Source organism: Barbatula barbatula (genome assembly GCF_947034865.1).
Source record: "Barbatula barbatula genome assembly, chromosome: 17".
Taxonomy (NCBI): Eukaryota; Metazoa; Chordata; class Actinopteri; order Cypriniformes; family Nemacheilidae; genus Barbatula; species Barbatula barbatula.
Genome location: NC_136780.1, coordinates 13184999 through 13207339, shown reverse-complemented (window position 1 = coordinate 13207339; position 22341 = coordinate 13184999). Strand labels below are relative to the sequence as shown.

General features: G+C 41.3%; 1 protein-coding gene across 1 annotated transcript in view; it reads left to right on the top strand.

Moving 5' to 3' along the window:
- The window catches only part of cntn3a.2 (contactin 3a, tandem duplicate 2), a gene marked incomplete at both ends in the record, with an annotated part of 52210 nt that overhangs the window by 7536 nt on the left and 22333 nt on the right, over positions 1 to 22341 (top strand). Inside the window, 8 exons of the mRNA XM_079479036.1 lie at positions 2592 to 2767; positions 4104 to 4196; positions 4550 to 4753; positions 6064 to 6166; positions 6674 to 6858; positions 14607 to 14743; positions 15298 to 15427; positions 17475 to 17625. Coding sequence (XP_079335162.1) covers positions 2592 to 2767; positions 4104 to 4196; positions 4550 to 4753; positions 6064 to 6166; positions 6674 to 6858; positions 14607 to 14743; positions 15298 to 15427; positions 17475 to 17625 — 1179 coding nt within the window. The remainder of the gene's footprint in view (positions 1 to 2591; positions 2768 to 4103; positions 4197 to 4549; positions 4754 to 6063; positions 6167 to 6673; positions 6859 to 14606; positions 14744 to 15297; positions 15428 to 17474; positions 17626 to 22341) is intronic.

Sequence of the window (22341 nt, the reverse complement as noted above, 5' to 3'; positions counted from 1 at the left end):
TTAAAAGAAGTAACTCAATTTAGTACATGAAAATACCACATAGCCAGTCAGCTGTCAGCTGTGGTGAATACATGTTCATACGAGTTTGGCTTTGCTTGCATGGAAAGCTGAGCTTTTTCAAGCTGTTGAATGAGACAGCCCATTGCTGGCGGCCCTGAAGTGTGTGTGCCTGGTTTGAGAGAGATTGTTCCCCTGGAACACACACTGGTTGCCACAGCCAGAGACGGGTCTCCAGGGCGGTCCACAGGTGTTGAAGGTCTGAGCACCTCGAGAACAGAAGAGAAATGAGCAGATGAGCTGGCACCGGCAGTCATATCAATGAAGCCCCCCCGCACTTCATCCAAAATTGATATGAACAGCAGGGTCGACTCAAGTTCAACCTTAGCCACAGCGGAGACACTGCACTTTCTAGAAAACCCCCAGAGGACAGCGTAACCCCACTTCTCTCGGCCCTCCCCCACCCCTCATTTCCCATCATCTTTTCTCCTGCACTCACGTTCTGCGCGGTATGGCGCCTATTCGTCGCTGTGCGTCGAGTGCCCTTGATGAGGCTTCGCTTGTCTCGGTTTCATTTTTACTGGTGACGGCGAGTGGCTCTTATTTGCATTGCTCGCGGGAGGCCTCGCGTCAGAAGCGGCCGATGATTGGAACGGTAAGGAAATGCTATCACAGCGAATTTCTGAGACGTCAAGAGCGTTCTGTTCTTGTTCTTTACCCTGATCCCGTTATGCTCATGACATTTACATCTGCTCTTAGAGATAAACACGGTGAAAGGAGAAGATAATACATATACATGTGTGAAAATGAGAAGCCACTGTGACTGAAACCAATGCATTACGTCAAGTGATGTTCCGTCAAGTTTGCCGTATGGTTAACCTGTTGTGTCTTTCATTGAAGAGTTGCTTGTAGCGTGGGTGGCTGAATCCAGCTCACGTTCTTTGCCGTCTGTGTGCCGTTGTAGCGTGGAGTATTTGTGATTGTTGATTTGTCACCGGCCTCGTGGGATTTTAGCTCTTACGTGATCCCAAGTATTGTGGGATTGATATATTACCATGTTTCCTATGTTAGGTGTTTGCATTTAGTGCGTTCATGATGGATAATCAAAAAAAAAACTTCCACCAGTTTAAGGTGATTTTGGATGGTTTAAGGTGATCTAGCAAGTCTCCAAACTTGGCCAACTAGTTTGTTTTTGGTTTAAAGGGATAGATCACGCAAAAACAAAATAATTTTCATTATTTATTCATCCTCATGTCATTTCAGACCTGTATGACTTTCTTTTTTCTGCAGAACACAAAAGAAGATATTGAGATGAAAGTTGGTAATCAAACAACTATAATTCCATTGTAGACATTTCTTTAAAAAGTTTTGAATGACATGAACGTGAATTCATATTAAATTAGTATTTTTGAGCGAACTCTCCCTGTAACAGGTAGATTTGAAGTGCTAAAATTAATTAAAATAAAACAATTAATAATGATTATTCATAGTAATATCTGCCGATACCGATTTTAAAGACTTTCTGAATGTTACTTAATTTAATGACTATTAATATTTAACATCAAACCGGTGAGGAACATTTTCTGTATACGGAGCACAAATTCATTGCATTTTCCTGTCCTCTTTTGATTGACAGGATATATCGAACCCTGATCAACATCTATATTTAAACATTTTTGAAAAATTGCTTTAATCGACCGATTATTGCCCGATATATCGGTACATTTCTAATTCTTTTCATAACCAGAAGAATTATATTTAATAATTTTCATCTATATGAGAATTTGTACTAAAATATTTTTTTACAATAACATTTTAACGTTTAAAAGACAACTGACGATGGCATTTCTGAATAAATGCACTAAAGAAAATGTATATAATGCCTGATGTTCTGGTTTAAATTGGTCTAGCTGGTCTTCCAAACCCCCCCTAAAACCATTAAAACAACCACCTTGGCTGGTTTTGTAGCATTTGGCCCCTCTCATCCTCGCATCTGTTCCTGGGCTGTACAGACACACAGTTGAATCATGGGATTTGAACCCGGCTGATGTCCTGTCAGAATAAATGACTGGTGAGGCCCCAGGAAGCTCCAGTGATCCAGCACCCTTTAAAAAGCTGTCCTTATTAGTGGGCTGGCCGCTGAATTGCAGGCTAGCGGTTGTGGCCTCAGGTGGTCTCAGATCTCGGGTCTTAATGATAGGCGTAGATGAGGTGTGAGAAGGCAAAATTGATGATTCTCTCCAGCACTAATCATGGTGCAATGAAAAGGACAAAGGGAGCGGAGGGAAATCGTTCAGAAAGTCTGTCTTTAACCTCCCAGTTTAATAGTCCTCTAGACGTGAATTTCGAAGGTTCAGATCGGACTATTTGAAATCTATTATGTGATATTACTAAATATCTCCATTTGATATTAAGACAAATGTGTATGATAAGAGACATTCTAGTGTACCTACTGTATAATGATACAATGGTTTTGCACTAGTACATCCAAAATCAATTTCAGAGGCGATTCCAAAACAAATCAATCAAATTCAGTGGTTATCTCAACACATTGGGCTTTGAGCTCTATTATTTGTCTGTTTGTGCATCCGTAGGTGGTCTCTGAACGGCACATTGATTAATCTCCGGACTGATTCCCGTCGGCGGCTGTCTGGGGGGAATTTAGTCATTAAGAGTCTGGACCGGGCCCAGGATGGAGGAATATACCAGTGCACTGCGTTCAACCCACTGGGAGCAGTTCTCAGCAGGAGAGCTAGCCTCCAATTTGCATGTAAGCCATCAGCTGTGTGTTAGCATGCTATGTTAGCTGCTCAATTCTGGAGAACCTGGTTTAAAGTGGAGGCAAAAAGTCTCTATAGAACGTTCCATTGCTCCATTGCCCTGCGGTTTCTGCCATTTTGGGGTGAAAGCGGCTTAACTTTTTGCTGTCACAATGGCAATATCAGCTGCTTTAAAATAAATGCATTAAAGCTGAAATTATACCTAAATGATGAAAATCCTTGGCTTACTAGAAACCATGTCAGTTACAAAGCATTTTCACCCCAAAATGGCGGTCACGCTGTTTCCAAAAAAGCACCAGAGTTTTGACTCTTGGTATCTATACTCTTCGGTGGAGGCTTCCGATATGGGACTAGCGTAATGGGGAGAAATTCATATTTATTTATAATAAGATCGTCAATTAAACTGAATGATTGTCAATATAAATGGATGGGTTATTTTGCTGATATAATATATTTTTGTAGGCATATCATTTTGTAATAAATAAGGGGATTTGCTGATCGACGGGGGAGTTTTATCAAAATTATTTTTGATAATTTTGCAAACAATATCATTCATACATTCAGTACAATTTCAAAAATTATTTTCAAGAGAATACAACAGAGAATAGACAAGATAATTTTCATTTTTGTTTATTTATTTAATACCTAATGTATACCTAACCTTTGTGTATTTATTTAATACCTAAAACAGATTTGATTTTGGAAATGTTTTAGTAAATGCTTAAATTACAGGGATACTTTCTGTCATCACTCACCCTTATACATTTCTTTGGTCTGCTAAACACAAAGGAAGATATTTGGAAGAATGTCAGTAACCAAACAGATATCATCCCCTATTGACTCTCATAGTATTTTTAAATTGCCTACCCTGCCTTTAAATTGTTCAGTTAGGATTTTTTGAACAAATGAGAAAAATGTATATACAAAAAAGTCAGAATGTACATGTACAATGAACATTTTCATTAATAAAGTGTTGGTTGTGTTTATTGTGTGTTGCTAATTATTGTGATTTTTCGGAAATTGCATTGAATCCGATATGGGTCAATTTGACCTCCAAAAAGAATGTTACAAAAATCTAACAGAATACAAGTGTTAAAATATTATGTATGTTGATGCAGGTCATGTATCGACAGCTCAACCAATTGCTTTAACCAAAGTCAAATCATTTTAAAATTGCCATAGCTCTACTGTACAACATTTGACTTTTTTAGTATTCTGATACATTGTTAAACTTATATTAGCCAAAGAGATCAAGCCAAAAAATGGCAAACCTCTACGTTATTTCCATGTATTTCGCTACTTTCTGACTGTCGTTATGCCTTTCAGACTTGAATTTAAAAACCCAAACGAGAAGTGCCGTGTCTGTGCGGGAAGGCCAGGGGGTTGTTTTACTGTGTGGTACACCATCTTATTCAGGAGGTAAGGCTGTAACACTGTTCCTGTTTTTGATTTACACTTCAGCTTAGCATCAACGTGCCTTCTGATATGTCATACACATGTGCAATACAGAGTTACGACACTGTGCTGTGGGCATTTATGTGCGTTTTAAAATGAGAAGAGGTATTAAAAGCCTGTGAAAGATGTCACTTGTGAAATTGCAAAGGTGATATCTTCCTCCATTTACCATTGGTCAGCCAAACAAATGATCCTGCCCCAAACTCACGCTATTCGTGTAGCCAGTGTTGCTTTGTTTTTATTTTCCAGCAGTTTGTGTTTGGCCGACCTAGTTCATTTGTTTTTGTAATGAATTACATGTGCTCTCTGCTTTCCAGATCTCTCATTTGCATGGGTCTTTAATGAGTACCATTACTTTGTTCAGCAAGACAATCGCCGCTTTGTCTCTCAGGAGACAGGAAACCTTTACATTGCCAAAGTGGAGCCATCGGATGTGGGTAACTACACGTGTGTGGTGGTAAATCGCATCACTAAGAGCAAAGTCCTCAGCTCCCCAACCCCGCTGGTGCTACGGACGGATGGTAATTGTCAATATTTAATCCAACGGCCGAGAGCCGTGCCAATGATTATATGGTCGTATATGATTACAGTAGACCTACAGGCTGATTGAAACTGAATGAACCATTGACTTCTAAGGCTTTGATAGAGCTGTTTGTGAAGTTGGCATGTTCTGAGGTTTCTTTCTTCTGCAGAACACAAAACAAGATATTTTGACATTGAACGTTGGTTACCAAACAACATTGACCACCATTGACTTCTATTATGGACCCAAAACCATCGAGTCATTTTTCGAAATATCTTCTTTCGTGTTCTGCAGATGAAAAAGTTACAGGTTTTGAATGACACGAGGGCGAATAAGTGAGGATTTGGAAGTTTGTTTGTGAATCAAATAATACCTTTAACGGACATGATGCTTTTCCATCGATCTATAGATGATCTGGTTCGTTGAATGTAAACTGTTTTGTAACTCAAGTGTGGATTTAATTGTATTTACACTTAAATTATAACAGTATGTTATTTTGCCTAAGATTCGAAAGCAACACCCGAAGCACTTACTCAATATGGCGTTGTCTTGACACTTTTTTTCAATAGTGAGACGGTGTGAATGAGCTCACCATCAAGTCTCAACAGCTTTTTTCTGGAGCCTGATTCATAGACACCCCTGCTTACTTTTTCACAGTCCTAAATGTACTTTTCCATTAAGTAAACATAAACAATGGCTGGATAAAATATTTAGCAACACTCTAAACTGTGCAGCAAACACCACACCAATCCACACAGTGTCAAGCTCCAGGATGGGATATAAATTATTTGTTGCCGTTGTGTCCCCTCTTGTATCATACCTACACGGAGAAAAATATAAAACAGTTGCTTTTTCATAGCTCAGAGACTTCTCAGTTATATTTCAGTTTAGTCTATAATGTTTCTTAGTAGAAATACTAATAGACGCAAATGTTGGAATATAACAATAGAGCTTTAAGGGGCAGTTCACTTAAAAATAAAGATTCTGTCATCATTATTCACCCTCATGTCGTTCAAAACCTGTATATGCTTCTTTGTTCTGAAAAACACTAAAGAAGATATTTTGAGAAATGTCTTAGTGGTTTTGTGTCCATACAATGAAAGTCAATGGGGGTCATTGTTGTTTGGTAACCAACATTCTTCAAAATATCTTCTTTTGTGTTCTGCAGAAGAAGGAAAGTCACACAGGTAAATTAAATTTTTGGGTGATCTGCTTTCATTGTTTTCCATGAGAAACAACTGAGATATTAAAGAGATTTCAACCTTGAATTACGTATGGGAAAATAAAGCAATGTTTTGATTCTCACAGGTGTAATGGGCGAATACGAGCCAAAAATAGAGGTTCATTTCTCTGAGATGGTTCCGGCTGCAAAGGGATCTATTGTGACACTGGAATGTTTTGCTTTGGGGAAGTAAGTGGAATTCCTCCTCGGCTCAGCCGCCGCTTTCTTTCTTTACGGTTTTCCCGACTGTAATAGTGCTCTGTCACTGAGCTAAATGTGTTTGGCCCTTTTCCACCACTTCTCGACACCTTTTAAACATGCTTGTCAAAGTCTGTTTGGGAAATTCCGTGTAGCGGTCTATTTTTTTGCCTCCAGGCAATTTTACTGTCTCAATTGATCCCATTAGAGGAAGAGCCATATACGTTTTCTTCCATTTCCCTGCAAAAAAGAAATAAGATGGTGTCTTATGAGGAAATCTGAACCATTTAGTACGTTAGAGCTGATATCTGAGGAGAAAAGACAGTAATCAATCCTATAATTAAATTAAACACCAGTTTCCTATTTTGTCAGTGCTGCTCTCTCTCTCTCTTTACCCTTTCTACTTCATTTCTTGATTCTTTTGTACTTATCACGTATGCCCCTTTTTTGTACTTATCACGTATGCTTTTTTCATTTCTTATTTTTCTCCCCTTTCAGCCCAGTTCCCCAGATCACGTGGAGGAGAGCAAATGGAGTTCCGTTTCCCAGCAAGGTGAAGATGAAGAACTCAAATGTGGTTCTCGAGATTCCCAGTTTCCAGCAGGAGGACGCCGGAGGCTATGAATGTGTGGCAGAGAACAAGATGGGAAAGAACACGGTTCAAGGACGACTGTCTTTCCATGGTATGATCGCTTCACACATTCCTTTTATATTTGAGCATATTACAGCACATGCTGTGTTTATTTCCTATATAGTCATTTATACAACAGTTTTTTCTGGTTCTTAAATCTGATTGGGTGAGAACTATGCGATATTCCACCAGGATCACCAGGCGAACTGACTGTTTGTATCGCTCCACCACTAAACTAACTCGGACTATCATGTTGTTGCAACTGCATCACTCTGAAGACGTTAGACAGCTAGCTAACAAGCAAACAAACAAACACACTCGAAGCAGTTTATCCTTTCTAGAGTGTTTACTTCTGTGATGCTTTCAAATTATTTTGTAAAACTGATGTACAATAAACCAGATATGAAATTACAAACTGCATATTAATAACATCACATATAAAAGCGTGAATTGCCGTCTGCAAATGGCTGTACATATGCGTTAGGATTCTCTTTCTTTTTTACATTGTTTCAATCACAGTTAACACATAATATGAATGCTTACAGATGGGGAATAAGCTTACAGGCATATCTTACTCCAAGGCAAAGATTGTTCACGTGGTGAACCGAAACTAGTGATCTAATTCTCAACATTGTGCATGTATGGAATAACAAAACTGGAAAATGGCGAATAGGAAGCGACTGGATAGCGCACTTACGTGAAATTAACTGTTGGCAGTGTTGGCAGTGTCTTAGCCATTTATTCACAGCGCTCTGAGCTCATGGTTTTTAAAAAATCACATCGTGGGACTCGAGGGTCTCGATCACTTAACAAATAAAATTGGGATTAACACATTTTTGGTGAGTTGCCTTTTAAAGGTCTCTTTCTTTCATTCACACGCACGCCTGCCTCTTTATTTCTCACTAATAACATCACTGAAGCACACAGCTCACGTTTTAAATAAGTGACGGTTTGGAATTAGTAGGTTTGTTTAGCTGTTATGCTGGGCTGGAATTTGTGACGGAAGACAGGAGTTGTCCCTTTCCTATAAAAACCGGAGGGTTTTAAAGACACTCCTATGTTGTTTCTGATTTATCTAGACACATGTGCCGTCGAACTGTTGTATGAATGCAATATCACAATATTGCATTAATATAGTCTGTATTTAGTGGACATGTTTATTTTATCAAGTAACCATTGGGGTATTCTCACGAAATCTTGGCTTCAAGATGTCCAACATTATTTGCTTAGAAACACTTGCTTCAACAAATTTCCCGTTGACTTATTAAAAACAAGATATGAAGAATTAATTTGCACTTGTAAGCTTTAATAAAAAATGTTAACCTCCTCCTCTCAAGATGACCTCTCTTCACTTCTGGTCACGAGGAATGGCGCGAGGGCGCGAACACATCGTTAAAAGTCGTTTTACTCTGTCTTTCTTTTCATATCGTGACGTATACCAATCACTACTTCCGTTTATGAACGACTTTAACACAATTTAGATTTTTCTTTACAAAAAAGGGCTTAAAAGTTAAGCTAGTTTTTATTAATCGTACGTAATAAGATTAATCAATTATATTATTTTAGAAAATGATAGATGAAACAAAAAAATATCAAGCTTTTAACCAGTGGTGGTTTTAGGCACGGGCGAACCGGGCAGTCGCCCGGGGCGGCATTTTTTCATGTCACATGGGGGGCGGCACCGGCACGATCAGAAAAAAAACTCTGGGCTTTCTATTATATATCATACATTCATTGTGTGGAGAATTGGCGCCCCTGCATGCTGAGAAGGTGCCGAACGCGAATGAAGCGCTAAGCGCGAGTGATTTACATGTTAAGTTTATGCAAAGACGCGATGATCTACTTGCGGTGCGATTGGCGCGAATTGAGCGCTCAAAGGTGGTCTCGCCCGGGGTGCAATTCAATGTAGAACCGCCACTGCTTTTAACCAGAAAAATAAATCTGTTAACCCGTGAAAGGTATAAAATTTTACTTATTGTAAATATTTTTTTGTCTTTTTAAAAGTGTTACGGAGGGCAAGAACATCAGTTATGGACACTTAATTTCTTCATTTTTATTATAGATTAAATGTTCTGTAAATTATTTCAAAAAAATTCTCATTTGAGAACATCTAGAAGAACGTCCACAACATTACGACATATAATGCACAAATCTGGACGCATTTCGGTAATGAGAATTTCAGTAGAAAATCAATAAAATAAATAGATTATTATTCCTATGTTAAAATGATGCTGTGTGCAAGGTAGAGAACACAATTTAGTTTATTGTGATAATTTTTGTTCCTTCAAATAATATGTTTCATAATTCAAATCCTTACTGCCTCGATGTTTTGTGGTTTCATGATGAATGACGTAAGAAAATACTTGCCATATTTATGTGTTGTGTTTGTTTTGTTGAACACATGGGATGATTATTTCTGCATCATGTCAAAATACGTGTTAGGTGCGCCACATGAACCTATGTTTATCGTGCATCCAAAAGATACTCGTTTAGTCTAATATGTCATCAGAGTTAAGTGTTAAGCGAGAGTTTTGCGAGTCTAAGGAAATATTATGTTTTCAGTCTAGTAAACAGATGATTTTTAATATTGAAATTCTCATTAATTGCACTTGCCATAGCAGGTAATGTTTGTCACATCATTTCCTCTGTTCTTGAAGTTAATGCATGCAAATTATTTAAAACATTCAGGTAATATTGTTTGTCACGACCTTTAAAATGCACAGCAGCATTTAGCAAGAGGAACTCTGCCAGTGCTTTTATTTAACAAGATATCTGCAGCGAATTACTTTCTGATTTCTTTCTGCCCTGTCTGGGATTTCTTACACTTGCTATATTCGCAAAGACGAGAATAAATGAAGCTCACGTAATGGGTTTGGCAGTGTAATGTTGCATCGTGCCAAGACTCAGTAGTGTTAAATGCTAACTTCAGACACTTGCGTTGATCCAGAAAGGTGTCAAATGGCAAGAGGTACAGTTTTATGTCGCCAAATCCATTTATTATGGATGGATGGTTTTTATTTTGCATTAGAAACAGGAGCTTGTCAATTTCTTTTAATTAGCAGTAACGGTTTATGACCATTTTAGTAAAACCACATCTTTTTTCAATGGACTAGCTGGCATATTTGTATCCAAACTGTAATTGATATTGTCTATAATATCCATAATGTTTCCTTTTTCTTGGTAAAACTGTTGTATAAGAGCTACAATTTCACACTCAAAGTCTTTATTAGCTAGATTTAGCTATAGAACATAGTCATCTAGCAGAGGTGTGAAGTAGAGGTCTTCACGGGTCCACTTAGATCCGAAAACCCGAGGTCCGGCCCGAGACCCGAGCGGGTTCGGGTCTAAAAGATTCACGGGAGCTTCGGACACGGGTCGGGTATATTATTAGTGTCTTCGGGTCTCGGGTAATATAAAGTAAATTTTTTTTTGCTTAATTGACCTGAGGAAGACCCGAACTATCCTGTACAATAACAGTGCGTGTAGTTACCAACTCTCCTCCAACCCTCAGCCGATCGGTTGAAAGCCACGCAAATCTTCCGAAAGTCGCGGTGATCTGAAATCACCTTAGAATTGAAATCCTGAAGTTTCCAACGCTGCAGGGGTTTGCACTCGATGTAGTTACCATCATATTCAGGAAAAACATACTTCCACCAGGCGACCAGAAGTAGATATTAAAAGACGCGCACATTTCAGTACTACGCGGTTTGTAACACGTTGTTGAGACAGAATGTTCGCGCGAGTGGTTGCCATGTCGTCACTTATTTAGATTTGATTCAGCTAAAACTGGCACAACTCATTTAGCCTCAGTTTGCGCAATTTGCCAGAGCAAAACAAGAGGATCAACGTGTTCATTGCCATATCAATTTCATTAATACACGTCGGTTTACAGCTCTAGTCGGGTTTAAATAATATATACGATGGGTGGGACTTCGGTCTAACGTTATCTCGGGTCGGGGCTTTAAAATAAAAACGTTATCGGGTCTGTCTCGGGTCGGGGCTTTAAAATAAAAACGTTATCGGGTCTGTCTCGGGTCGGGTAAAAAGTGATTCGGGTCATTTCAGGTCGGGTAAAGATCTTTGGACCCGAGAAGACCTCTAGTGTGAAGTGTCCTTCAGTCAAGATAGACATGCATGATGAACTCATTATTCAGCCTCTGTTGTGTTATTCATTATGTTTCTATGAATAACAATATTCATTATATGCAACAGTGGAACACCAATTAGGCCAACTCTCATTATCTTCGCCAGATTCCTTTCCAGTTTATGCCTGAATTTGGTCTTGGTTTCGTAAGATCAAGATTCTGCTCCAAATTCAACACAAACACTGGTTTCAAAGAGAGCTTGGGCAAACATGCTTAAAGCTGCAATCTGTAACTTTTGTCTCTCTATCGATATCTTTGTTTTAAACATAAAATTGCAGGTTACTTGACATACAGCAAACTGTAACTCACAACAAATCAGTTATAGAGCAAATGCATAAAAATCAATGTTCATAACATCAAATCTTTCTCTCCCTAGTTTGCCATGCTAAGTTAAAATAATGATTTATAATAATTAAAGCCATGTAAAGATAGGTACAGACGTGCTCAAATGTGTTGGTACCCCTCCACAAAAAAAAAGAATGCCCAATTTTCTATGAAGTAACTTGAAACTGACTAAAGTAATTGGCATCCACCTTTGTTTATTCCATATTTAATCAGACTTTGCTCTTGATTTTTTTTCGACATAATATCGTAAATAATAAAACTAATGAAAATGTCATGGACAAAAATGATGGGACCCCAACCTAATATATTGTTGCACAACCTTTAGAGTTAATCACTGCAAGCAAACGTTTTCTGTAGAACTCAATTATACTTTTGCACCTGTTAACAGGTAGTTTGGCCCACTCTTCCTGAGCAAACTGCTCCAGCCGTCTCAGGGTTGATGGGTGCCTTCTCCAGACTTCAAGTTTCATTTGACATTTAGTCATTTAGCAGAAGCTTTTATCCAAAGCGACTTACAAAGAGTTCAGGGAGCAATAAGCGATCTGTCATAAAAGAGCAATAGTACAATAGATGCTAATACAAAGTTACTAGTTTCAACAAAAGCTAGACCACTACCCGTTGGGAGAGAGAGGGTTAGTGTACATACATTTATTTATTTATTTTTTCTTCATGTGTCTGTGAAGTATTCAAGTGATAGTCCTGTAGGCAAGCATCAGTGACTTGAATCTGATACGGGCTTCAACAAGTAGCCAGCGGAGAGAGATGAAAAGGGGTGTCACATGAGGCATATCGGCAAGATCGCGTTGTCTTTGCAATGTGATCATTGAAGGACAGCTGTTCATCAAATATGACTCAGAGGTTCCTGGCTGATTCGGAGGGAGTGATTATGGAATTGCCAAGTTGGTTGGTGAGATTGCGTTGCACCGTGGGATGTGCCAGAAACAAGAGTAGTTCTGTCTTGGCCGGGTTCAGCTGGAGATAATGCTCTTTCATCCAAGCTGAGATGTCTTCTAGGCAGGCTGTTATGCGAGCTGCTACAGTGGTATCGTCTGGGTGAAACGAGATGTAGATCTGGGTGTCGTCAGCATAACAGTGATACGAGAAGCCGTGTGCCTGTATGATGGGTCCCAAGGTGTGTAGATGGAGAAAAGGAGCGGTCCAAGCACTGATCCCTGGGGGACCCCAGTGATCATGTGGTGAGCAGTGGACAGCGAGACCCTCCATGACACCCTAAAGGATTTTATTTTAAAAATGTTACATTTGCAGTCACAGAATTCAGATTGAAAAAGGAATGCTGGTTACGGATCCCTCCAACTTAGCTATATTATTGCTATACACATTTACATTAACAAAATTATGTAACAATTATGTTTAATTACTTAACATTTAGATTTATGCATTTGGCAGATGCTTTTATCCAAAGCGACTTACATTGCATTATCGTATACATTTATACTAAAGTATCTGCAATTCCCTGGGATCGAACCCACAACCTTGCATTGTTAACGCAATGCTCTTACCACTGAACTACAGGAAAGCTGTCATCTGAAGCACTTATATTAAGAATATTGTTTCGATGTTGAATCAATATTTTTACACAGCCCTAGTATTTTTATTGAAAATTGAATTGAAATACACAGAATCCTTTACAGAGCCGATTTCTGTGAGACGCGCTTCAACCGGGTTATTAAGCACTAGAATCAAGCATGTGAGAACCATTGGGTTCTCATTTTCCTTCTCCTTGGGTTTGTCATTTTGCTTCGACACAATAACAAGAACGGAGCTGAAGCTAATGATGTGGAGATATCCTTGGATGACTGTGACTATGGATCGCTGCATGTAGAATTACTGTGTTTGGCGGCTAGCCGTGGCTTGTTTAAAATTATTGAATAACGTGATAAAAATAGCAACATAGTAATTGATAGGGGAACAAACGCTCTGTCTGTAAACACGGCAACCTTTCACACATGTGGTTTTTTATTGATTGAAATGAAATACACATATAGAGAATGAAAGGCGCTAATAAGCATAGCACTCTTCGATTTTGTCAGATTTATGATTTCACACAGTGCTTTTTTCACTTACACCACTTTTAAGATCGCAGGGAGATGAAAGATGCTTATTATTAACGTAAGGCATTCTCAACGTCTGTATTTGACTTATTGAGAAGGTTAGCTGGGCACATGCAATACTGACCTTCCATTGAAGAGATCAGGCTTTCATGAATGATAACACATTTAAAGTTCTTCTCAGCACTGTCGAAGTATAACAATGCTTGTATAGTGCAGTGCGGTGTGCCAGGCAGTTTGAGAAACAGTTGTGAAAAGAATGGAAAAAAGTAAAAATAATTGAGTTGCAAGGTTGTTCACTGGATTTAATTCATTCTTAGCAAAACACAAGAAGGCTGATTGGAATTCTCGATGAGCCAATCCGCATGTGACACTGACCAATCCATGAAGTGCTTAGTTGCCACAAAAACCTGCAAGCACAGTTCTGTCATTTAAGCTTATTAACGGTCCATCTTGCTCAAACCGCATGTGATTGGTTAAAATGATGAAGAACCACAGGAAGATGTGACATGGTAGAGACACAAGAAATTACTCTTGATTTCTTTTACTTAGAACAAAAAGTGTCCAAATCAGCATTTATCATATCCCAATGCTACGAGTGAGGGTGCTGCTGGGGGAATATGCAGTTGTTGCCATTTTTCTCTGGTTGCAAGGTCACAATAATTAGTTTAGTCCATAGATGGGCCTTGCATCCCTCCTTTAATTTAAGAAATAAGCCAGTTTATTGTTAAATAAAACATCACAAAAACAATTTGAGGTATTATTTAAAGTTCAAGGGTTAAGTTCAGTTTATGCTCGTGCGTCGGACCTACGGTTTAATACTTTTACGGTTTTGGAGAGGTGTGCGTCAGGTTACGGCGCAGGGGACGCAGCTCTGCGTAGGTCTGACGCACGAGCAAAAACAGAACTTTAGAAGGGTTTGTTTAAACCTGGTGAATGAACAAACAAGCTTCATTTATAATTAGTTAAATTTGGATTGTCGGATGTGATTCTGTATAAATAGTGTTTTTTTAAAAGACAGAGAAAAAAAACAATTCCATTGAGTCTTTTAAGCTGTTACCGCATAACTGCATTTCATTTTTATAAAACGAAATAATACTTAGACATCCTCTGGCAAGTTTAAATAAACTTAAAGAAATAATAAAATATCATAACAAATTTAACTTGGATGTCAAAGAAATAATAAGACATAAGTGCCACAGTTGTTGAAACTTTAAAATGTTGTACTTTTGTCTTCTCAGCAAAACCTCAGTGGGGGCAGACCATGCGAGACAGCGCTTTGTCAATTGAAGAGAGACTCTTTTGGGAGTGTAAGGCCAATGGGAAACCCAAACCTTCATACAGCTGGCTGAAGAATGGAGAACCACTGGCAGTCGAGGTACAATTCAAGCAGCGCAGATGACTCACCACAAAAATACAGTCTACCTGTGAACCATGTGTATTGAGGCACCGCCCCCAAATAGTGACATCACTTGCAGTTGTTTGCGTGTGGGTTTTATTGTATCTCAGGGGGAATAGCATAATAAAAGCAGAGCTAAAAAATCATGAGTATGTCAAGCACAGTTTACAGCAATTGTTAATTCAGTGTAAATACATTTAAAGATATCTTTCTTTTTTTGAGGCTCAATGACAGGGGTGTATTCAAGGGTGTATAAAGACCTTACACAATGAAGCGTTATGTTTTTATTATCTTAGAATGAGATCTTTTCATTTACATACACCTCCCTAAACGGACAGAGAGCGCTTCGTAAATACGTTATCTCCTTAGGCAAAGAAGTGAAAATAATGTAATTGCTGTTGTAAAAAATAAAGTTTGCTGTTGAATAATGTCACGTCTCATCAAAAAGGATTGTTCACCCAGAAATGAAAATTCAATAATCATTCGCTCCCCCTCAAGTTGTTCCAAAATGTTTTTTTTCCTCTGTTTCACAGGACAGGATATACATAGACAACGGGGCCCTGACCATCAGCTCGGTGAACCTTTCAGACGCCGGCATATATCAGTGTGTGGCCGAGAACAAACACGGAATCATTTACTTTGGCGCTGAACTGGTGGTGTTAGGTAAAAACATAATGTGTTCTTCTTCCGTGTCCAATCCGTTTTTGTCTTTGCAGCGGTGTTTCACCGGTAAAGATTTTTGTACATACCCAGGGAGCATTTTTCACGCAGCTTTGAATCGCTGGTTCTATTGGCGCTTTAAAGAAATGCCCAGTTTCCTCAAAAAAAACGCTTCAAACTGCAATATGGTCCATTACGAATAACTGAACACAGCCCTCACGCGCTGGTGTGCTCCCGAGGTTTTTATGGCCAAATAAACACTTGAAATGGGCTCACACACCAAGGAGCTGCCCTCTTTTCAACATTTCCCATAAGAACATTGATTTCGCAACATTTAGAGTGGCCCGGCATGGCACTGCGGCTCTCAGTAATGTTAATCCTCTATCGATTGGCTGGTGGGAGATGAGGGACCGTGGCCACTCTGTTGACAACATGACAAAGCCACGGCTGTGGGGTTCACCAGTGGAAAAACCTTCAAGCAGACAGGGAAAAAGGCCAGACTGAGACCTTTGTCATCAGCTCAGAGAGAGAGAGAGAGAGAGCTTGATGAGGTCATCAAGGACACCGTTGCTTTCCGACTGCAGCCAATTCCTTCACTGGCCCTCTCTAATGATGTTTGTGTAGGGTCCAGCTGCCCTCGATGGGCTAATTAGGTAATAGAGATGCTTTAACAATGCTTTAGGTCATTGCATGTTAACTATGACAATGAAGAAGCAGCTTTATTTTCAGCTACGTACAATAAGGCTTCTCGGCAGCGAATATACATTAGACGACCCAATTACTGGGAGTCTATTAGCATTACTTCACTATTGTCTTAACAATATATAGAGTTAGTCGAAGGGCTTCTTTAAAATTCTGGATAGCTCCTCTGAACACGGGTAGCGGTGAATAGTCTATTGCCTGCATTTAAATGGGCAGTTGACAAATAAATGTGTACACGTGTTCTATGGTGTGACAGCAAAAATGTCGAAAAAATCTCAACAAAACACAAAATGTTTTGTATTACAAAGATGAATATGAAGATATATTACCTACAGCTGTTTTCTAAGTCTACAATAGGACACATGTACTTAACTACCCAAGTTTGTTAACTACGAACTTACAAGAGAGCCTAAAGATGATGAAAAATTATTATAAATGACAAAACAAACAATAAATAAGCTAAAATGACTAGAAATCTTTTTTTATATCAATGTACAGTATAAAACAATAACAAACTAATAAAACAATTTTAATGACAATTTTAATTAAATATACTTTTAAGATATGCTAAGCTCTATATTATTATATTTGGTGGAAGTTATGAATTATCAGGGTGCTGTTAAATATTTTTGTGGACAATGGGGCCTTGAAGTGTATTGTATATTATTGATATATAGTATTTATGTTACATAATTTATGTTTTAAGCAATAATATACAATGTTTTGTGAGTATTTGACAGTATCTTGATTTAATCTCCAGATTTAACAAGAGATACATATTCTTGCTGTCCGGCTGAAACCTCCATTTGTCGCGATTATTTTCATAATTCATTTCACCCTTCGTGTTTTTTGTTTTATGTTTTTCATGCAAATATTTAACCGACAAAACTTGTCAGCTTTGACAAAAGTGTTAAATTACTGAATAACTATGGTAACTCCTACTTTTTGATAATCCAGTAATTTAACTATTTTTACATATTTATGATTATTTATTGAAAGGACATTAGTGAAAAAACATCTCATTATCATCTCATTCAGACAAAGCCATTCTGATTAGATGAATAGCACACTTTTTCATAATTGGGATTTAAAGATATATGACATATGACAAACATGATAAATGTTGACAGAGTTTTCATATTCGTATGACGTATCACTTTAAGAACTTATGGAGCCAAACAATGAGGCCCGTTCATACCACAAACCCATACCTGTTTCTTGAAGAAAGCTGCTTTGAATGGTCTGCTCAGTTGAGTGCAGCGCCGTCCTTGCCATTCACAGTGATGCGAGTGGAGCATCCGCACCCGAGGCGGCAGTTTGACTCTCTCGACCCTGTGTTTTTCAACAGCTTCGCCCCCAGACTTTTCCAGAAGCCCTCTCAGAGCTCTGCTTAAAGCCAAGACAGGCAGCACGGTATCCATGGAGTGTAAGCCGCAGGCCTTTCCCATAGCCCTCAGCCTGTGGAGGAAAGGCAACGACCCGCTACAGAGCACCGAGAGGTACGCATGTCATCTACACTATCTTTTCCTGCTTTTTCTCCATATTCATTTTAACGTTGATGTGTAATCTGGATCGTAAAATGAAGTGTTGAAATTAAGTTACGTTTTATGGACGGGCGAGATTGCATATTGAACAGACAACGGTATTGAATTAGATTGCATTGCAGCGCCTTTTCAAAGCTTTTAAAGTGTGTTCACTGATGGAAACGGGTTGGGAAACACAGAGCGTTGCTCTGCCACACACAGAATAACTTTCAATGAGACACAAGGGAAAACATCACAGCAACGTGACCGCCTGCTTCCTGATTCTTGTCCTTAATTCCTCTTATCCCTTCGATCTGACCATCGATCTTGTACACCCCAACAATTCCGCTGCGTTCACACTATCTGTACCGCAATTGAACAATTATCAAAAGGAAGCAGCACCGACGATTGTGGCAACTCGCTGACCAGGACACTCATGAATTATGAAGCAGGCCATTAGGCCGGGACGGCGGGAGGCTGCTCGCTGTTTTGGGTTGGCTCTGTCAACTATGAAATGATTCCTGGTAGGAGGCCACTTGAGGAAGCGTGGCGGTCCGCGAGCCTGGCTCTTTTTATAATGAAGTTGGATTAAATAGCACGGGAGAATTCTGTCAAGGGTGAAAAACTCCTGCGAAAAACAATAGATTTGCATTAAGCCACAGTTGTTTGTATTGAGAGCGTTCGCTGTGACGTCCCCAGTCCAATTTAAACACGAGCTCATCGGCAGGGAATTGTGCATTAGCACATTAACATTGCAGTACGGGGTTCTAGGAATGTTGAGTTGGGTGCTGTGGATGATATATTGGGCTGTTGATGTGTGTCGTGGGCTGCTTTCAACTGGCCTTCCGAGATCCTACTGTAAATTTCACTGATTTATGTCACGTTGCAATGACAGGGAGCTGAAATATTCATGATCGATGTGTAGATACAAACAAAATCGTTACAGTGTGTTAGTGTAAAAGAACTGCCATTTCTGTTATATCGTGAATAAATACGGGGACGTAACTGCCCAGAGGAATATTTTATTGCTTGGAGTTTGCTCTTTTATAGAGATTTGATGGAGTTCTTGGGTTTCGTTTAAGCATCATTTACATTGTCGTCTCAAATGATCCTCCTATAATTGTGTAGTAGGAGAAATAAAAAATAGAAACAAATGAGATGCTTGTTAAAATGTGTTAACAGTACAGAGGTGTAAAGTGCTTTAGTACATTTTATGAGATATGTTTCGGTTGAGATCGCTTCTAAATTGAGACATATGTCAGATTTGAGTTGTTTTACTTCTTGAGAGAAATATCTGAGACGCAAGAGAAAGCGATCTCCATTTAATCCCATTAATTGTCATTGAGGAGAAATAATTGAGATATTAAAGAGATTCTTATTTGACCTTAATTCAATCTCATTGAGAAATATGAGAGATCAGAGATTTCCTGAGATTGTCATTTTTTATTTGCTCTCCTTCCAATCTTATTGACTCTCATTGAAGAGTGATATTACAGAGTTGTGTGTGATTTATTTTTCTCATATGCTCTCCGTTAAATCTCATTGAGGAGAAATACTTGAGATATAAAAGAGATCTCATCTGTGATTTCATTCTCACTTAAAATAAATCATTAAGATATTATAGAGATCTCACATTAAATCGATTTTCATTGAGGAGAAGTTGTTATTTGGTTATATATGTTTTGTTCCCTATCGATACTTCACTCGTACTGCGTAGCAGGACGCTATGGGGAAAACTCCTTTTTCTCCGATGACTGAAGCAATTCAAAAGCGCAGTGAAAACTGCACGGTGATTGGTTGGAAAAAAGCAGAGCTTTAAACCAATCGTAGCGGAGCTGCCGGACCAATGGCGATGGCACCCGCCAAAATGGGCGGGGCTTATGGCTATATAAGCGGACACATCGCCGTAGGGTCTTCAGATCTCTTCTCCTTCAGCGACGACTCGTCTTCGCTTCCCGAGACTGACTGCTTCGCCGTCGAGAGAGCACCTGCAGCGGATTCGACCTTCGGCTCAGCGCCTTCGCTCCAGCGGATTCATCAGCGGCTTCGCTCCGGCGGCTTCTGTTGGCGTCTTCGCGTGTGAGCGGCTTAGCGATCCAGCCGGTCTTTTCCCTGCCGCTATCCGGCGAATCTAAAGAGCAATTTTCACGCTTTCTTTTCAGAGAGCGTTTAGAGCAAATTTCCTGCGGCATTTACGTGCAGTTTTCACTGCGCTACAATGCCGCGTCGTCCCTGTCGCTCGTGTGGGGTTTTCCTGCACGCTGTCGACGGTCACGACGAGTGCGTTTCATGTCTGGGTCTCTCCCATGCAGAGAACGCGCTAAAAGAGACGGAATGCTCTCACTGCGAGAGTATGAGTCTCTCCTCTCTGCGCTCGCGGATAGCTTTCTTTTCAGAGAGTGACTCCGCCCCTCGATCCCCGCCGCCGCTGCTCGCACAGGACTCTTTGCGACAGAAGCAGCGGGGTAGAGGAGCTAAGCGCTCGGGGAAACGCGAGCTCACGCCGGCACGCCGTGCCTCGCTTTCCCCGCAGAGAGATGTTTCCCCGGTTTGTTTCACCCGAACAGATCAGCGTCCACTGGCGGCCGCCTGTGACATGATCTCGTTCGGTGGAAACGAACCGGAGGATGACGACGCCATGTCGTTAGCGGCTTCAGACGGGGAGGAGTTAGCGGGCTCGCTGGATGACCCCGCCCCCTCGCCGTCTCCAGAACACGGCGGACACGCCCCCAGTGCGGACTCCGAGCTCTTCCGGGTCCTCACGAAGGCGGTTAACGAGCTGGGTTTGGAGTGGTCTCCCCCAGAGGAACCCTCTCGCAGCCGCTTGGACGAGTGGTTTTTGCCGGGGCGCCGTCAGGCTCCTCGTCAACGTAACTCACCGTTCTTTCCAGAAGTTCACGGCGAACTCACGAAGTCATGGCGCGCCCCCTACTCGGCCCGTCTTCGACCTTCTTCCTCCTCTGCGCTCACCTCCGTGGACGGCGCAGAGGAAAAAGGATACGAGAAGCTACCCCCCCTCGATGAGTCTGTGGCCGCACATCTGTGTCCGCCCGCAGCCATCGGATGGAGGGCTAAAGCGTCTCATCCTTCCAAGCCGTGCAGGACCACCTCGGCCCTCGCTGGACGCGCATACTCGTCCTCAGGCCAGGCGGCTTCAGCGCTTCACTCCATGGCTGTGCTCCAGGTCTATCAGGCCAAGCTCCTCCAAGGCATGGATGAGTCCGACCCTGACCCTGCGCTCTTCAGAGAGCTACGGAGCGCGACGGATCTTGCTCTACGCGCCACCAAGGCCACGGCCCAGGCGATAGGCAGATCCATGGCCAGCTTGGTGGTGCTTGAGCGTCATCTATGGCTGACGCTCACGGAGATCAAGGATGCGGATAAGGTCCCCTTCCTGGATGCTCCTATTTCCACGACCGGCCTCTTCGGACCGGCGGTGGAGGGTTTCGCAGAACGCTTCACGGCAGCGCAGAAGTCTTCGCAAGCCATGAGGCACTTTCTGCCTAAAAGACCCGGATCTCGGCCGGTGGCGAGCCATCCTAAGCCAGCCTCGACGCAACAGCCGGTAAGAACCCCTGCTGCTCAGAAGGCTTCGGGAGCTGACAGCCGTCAGCGCTCCCGATCTGGACGGCGCTTCCCGCATCCTCAGCGACAAGGTCCCCGGCCAAAGATCACGCTGGACCCCGCGCCTCAGGCCCCATCCTGAGCCCGATGCGAGGAAGAGGAAGGCTACAGGGCCCGCTCCAGCCGGCCCTCCTTCAAAGACTGCTCTCATGTCTGCCAGGTCACCCCGTTCAGTTCCGGGTGCCGGCAAAAATGTTTTATTAAAATGCAATGTTGGAAGTGCGGGGCCTTTTCTAACGCCCACACCACATTCTGCAAAATGTTTAATAAAACACAAACTTTGTCAAAAAAAAGAGCAAACTTCCTCTTCCATTGTTCCTGGGAGTCAAGCCCCCAAAAGGCGGCGTATCTCCTCTTTACACCCAAACCCTTGCCACCCGGGCCAAGGCCTGGAGAGCCATCCCCGGGGTATCAGACTGGGTTCTGGAAATAATATCCCAAGGATATTCACTCCAGTTTGCTCGTCGACCCCCGCGCTTTCGCGGGGTCGTCCCCACCCGAGTGCAGGACTCAAATTCTCACGTTCTGCGCACGGAGTTGAGGAATTTACTGGGAAAAAGAGCCATAGAAATGGTTCCCCCAGACCAAATCGAGTCAGGCTTCTACAGCCGGTACTTTCTAGTACCAAAGAAGGACGGCGGCTTCCGCCCCATCCTCGATCTCAGGCATCTGAATCACGCCCTTATGAAACGGCGCTTCAGGATGCTCACGATGAAGCAGATCCTCTCGCAAATACGCCCAGAGGACTGGTTCTTCTCCCTGGACCTGGAAGATGCTTACTTCCACATTCAGATAGCCCCTCGTCACAGACGATTCTTGAGATTCGCCTACGAGGGAATTGCTTATCAATACACGGTCCTTCCATTCGGACTTTCTCTAGCTCCCCGCACTTTCACGAAGTGCATGGACGCGGCTCTTTCCCCTCTCAGACAGAAGGGAACCCGCATTCTGAATTACCTCGACGACTGGCTTGTTCTAGCCCAGTCGGAGGACGAGCTAAAGTCTCACAGATCCCTCCTCCTCAGCCACCTGGAGTGCCTGGGACTCAGGATCAATCTTGCCAAGAGC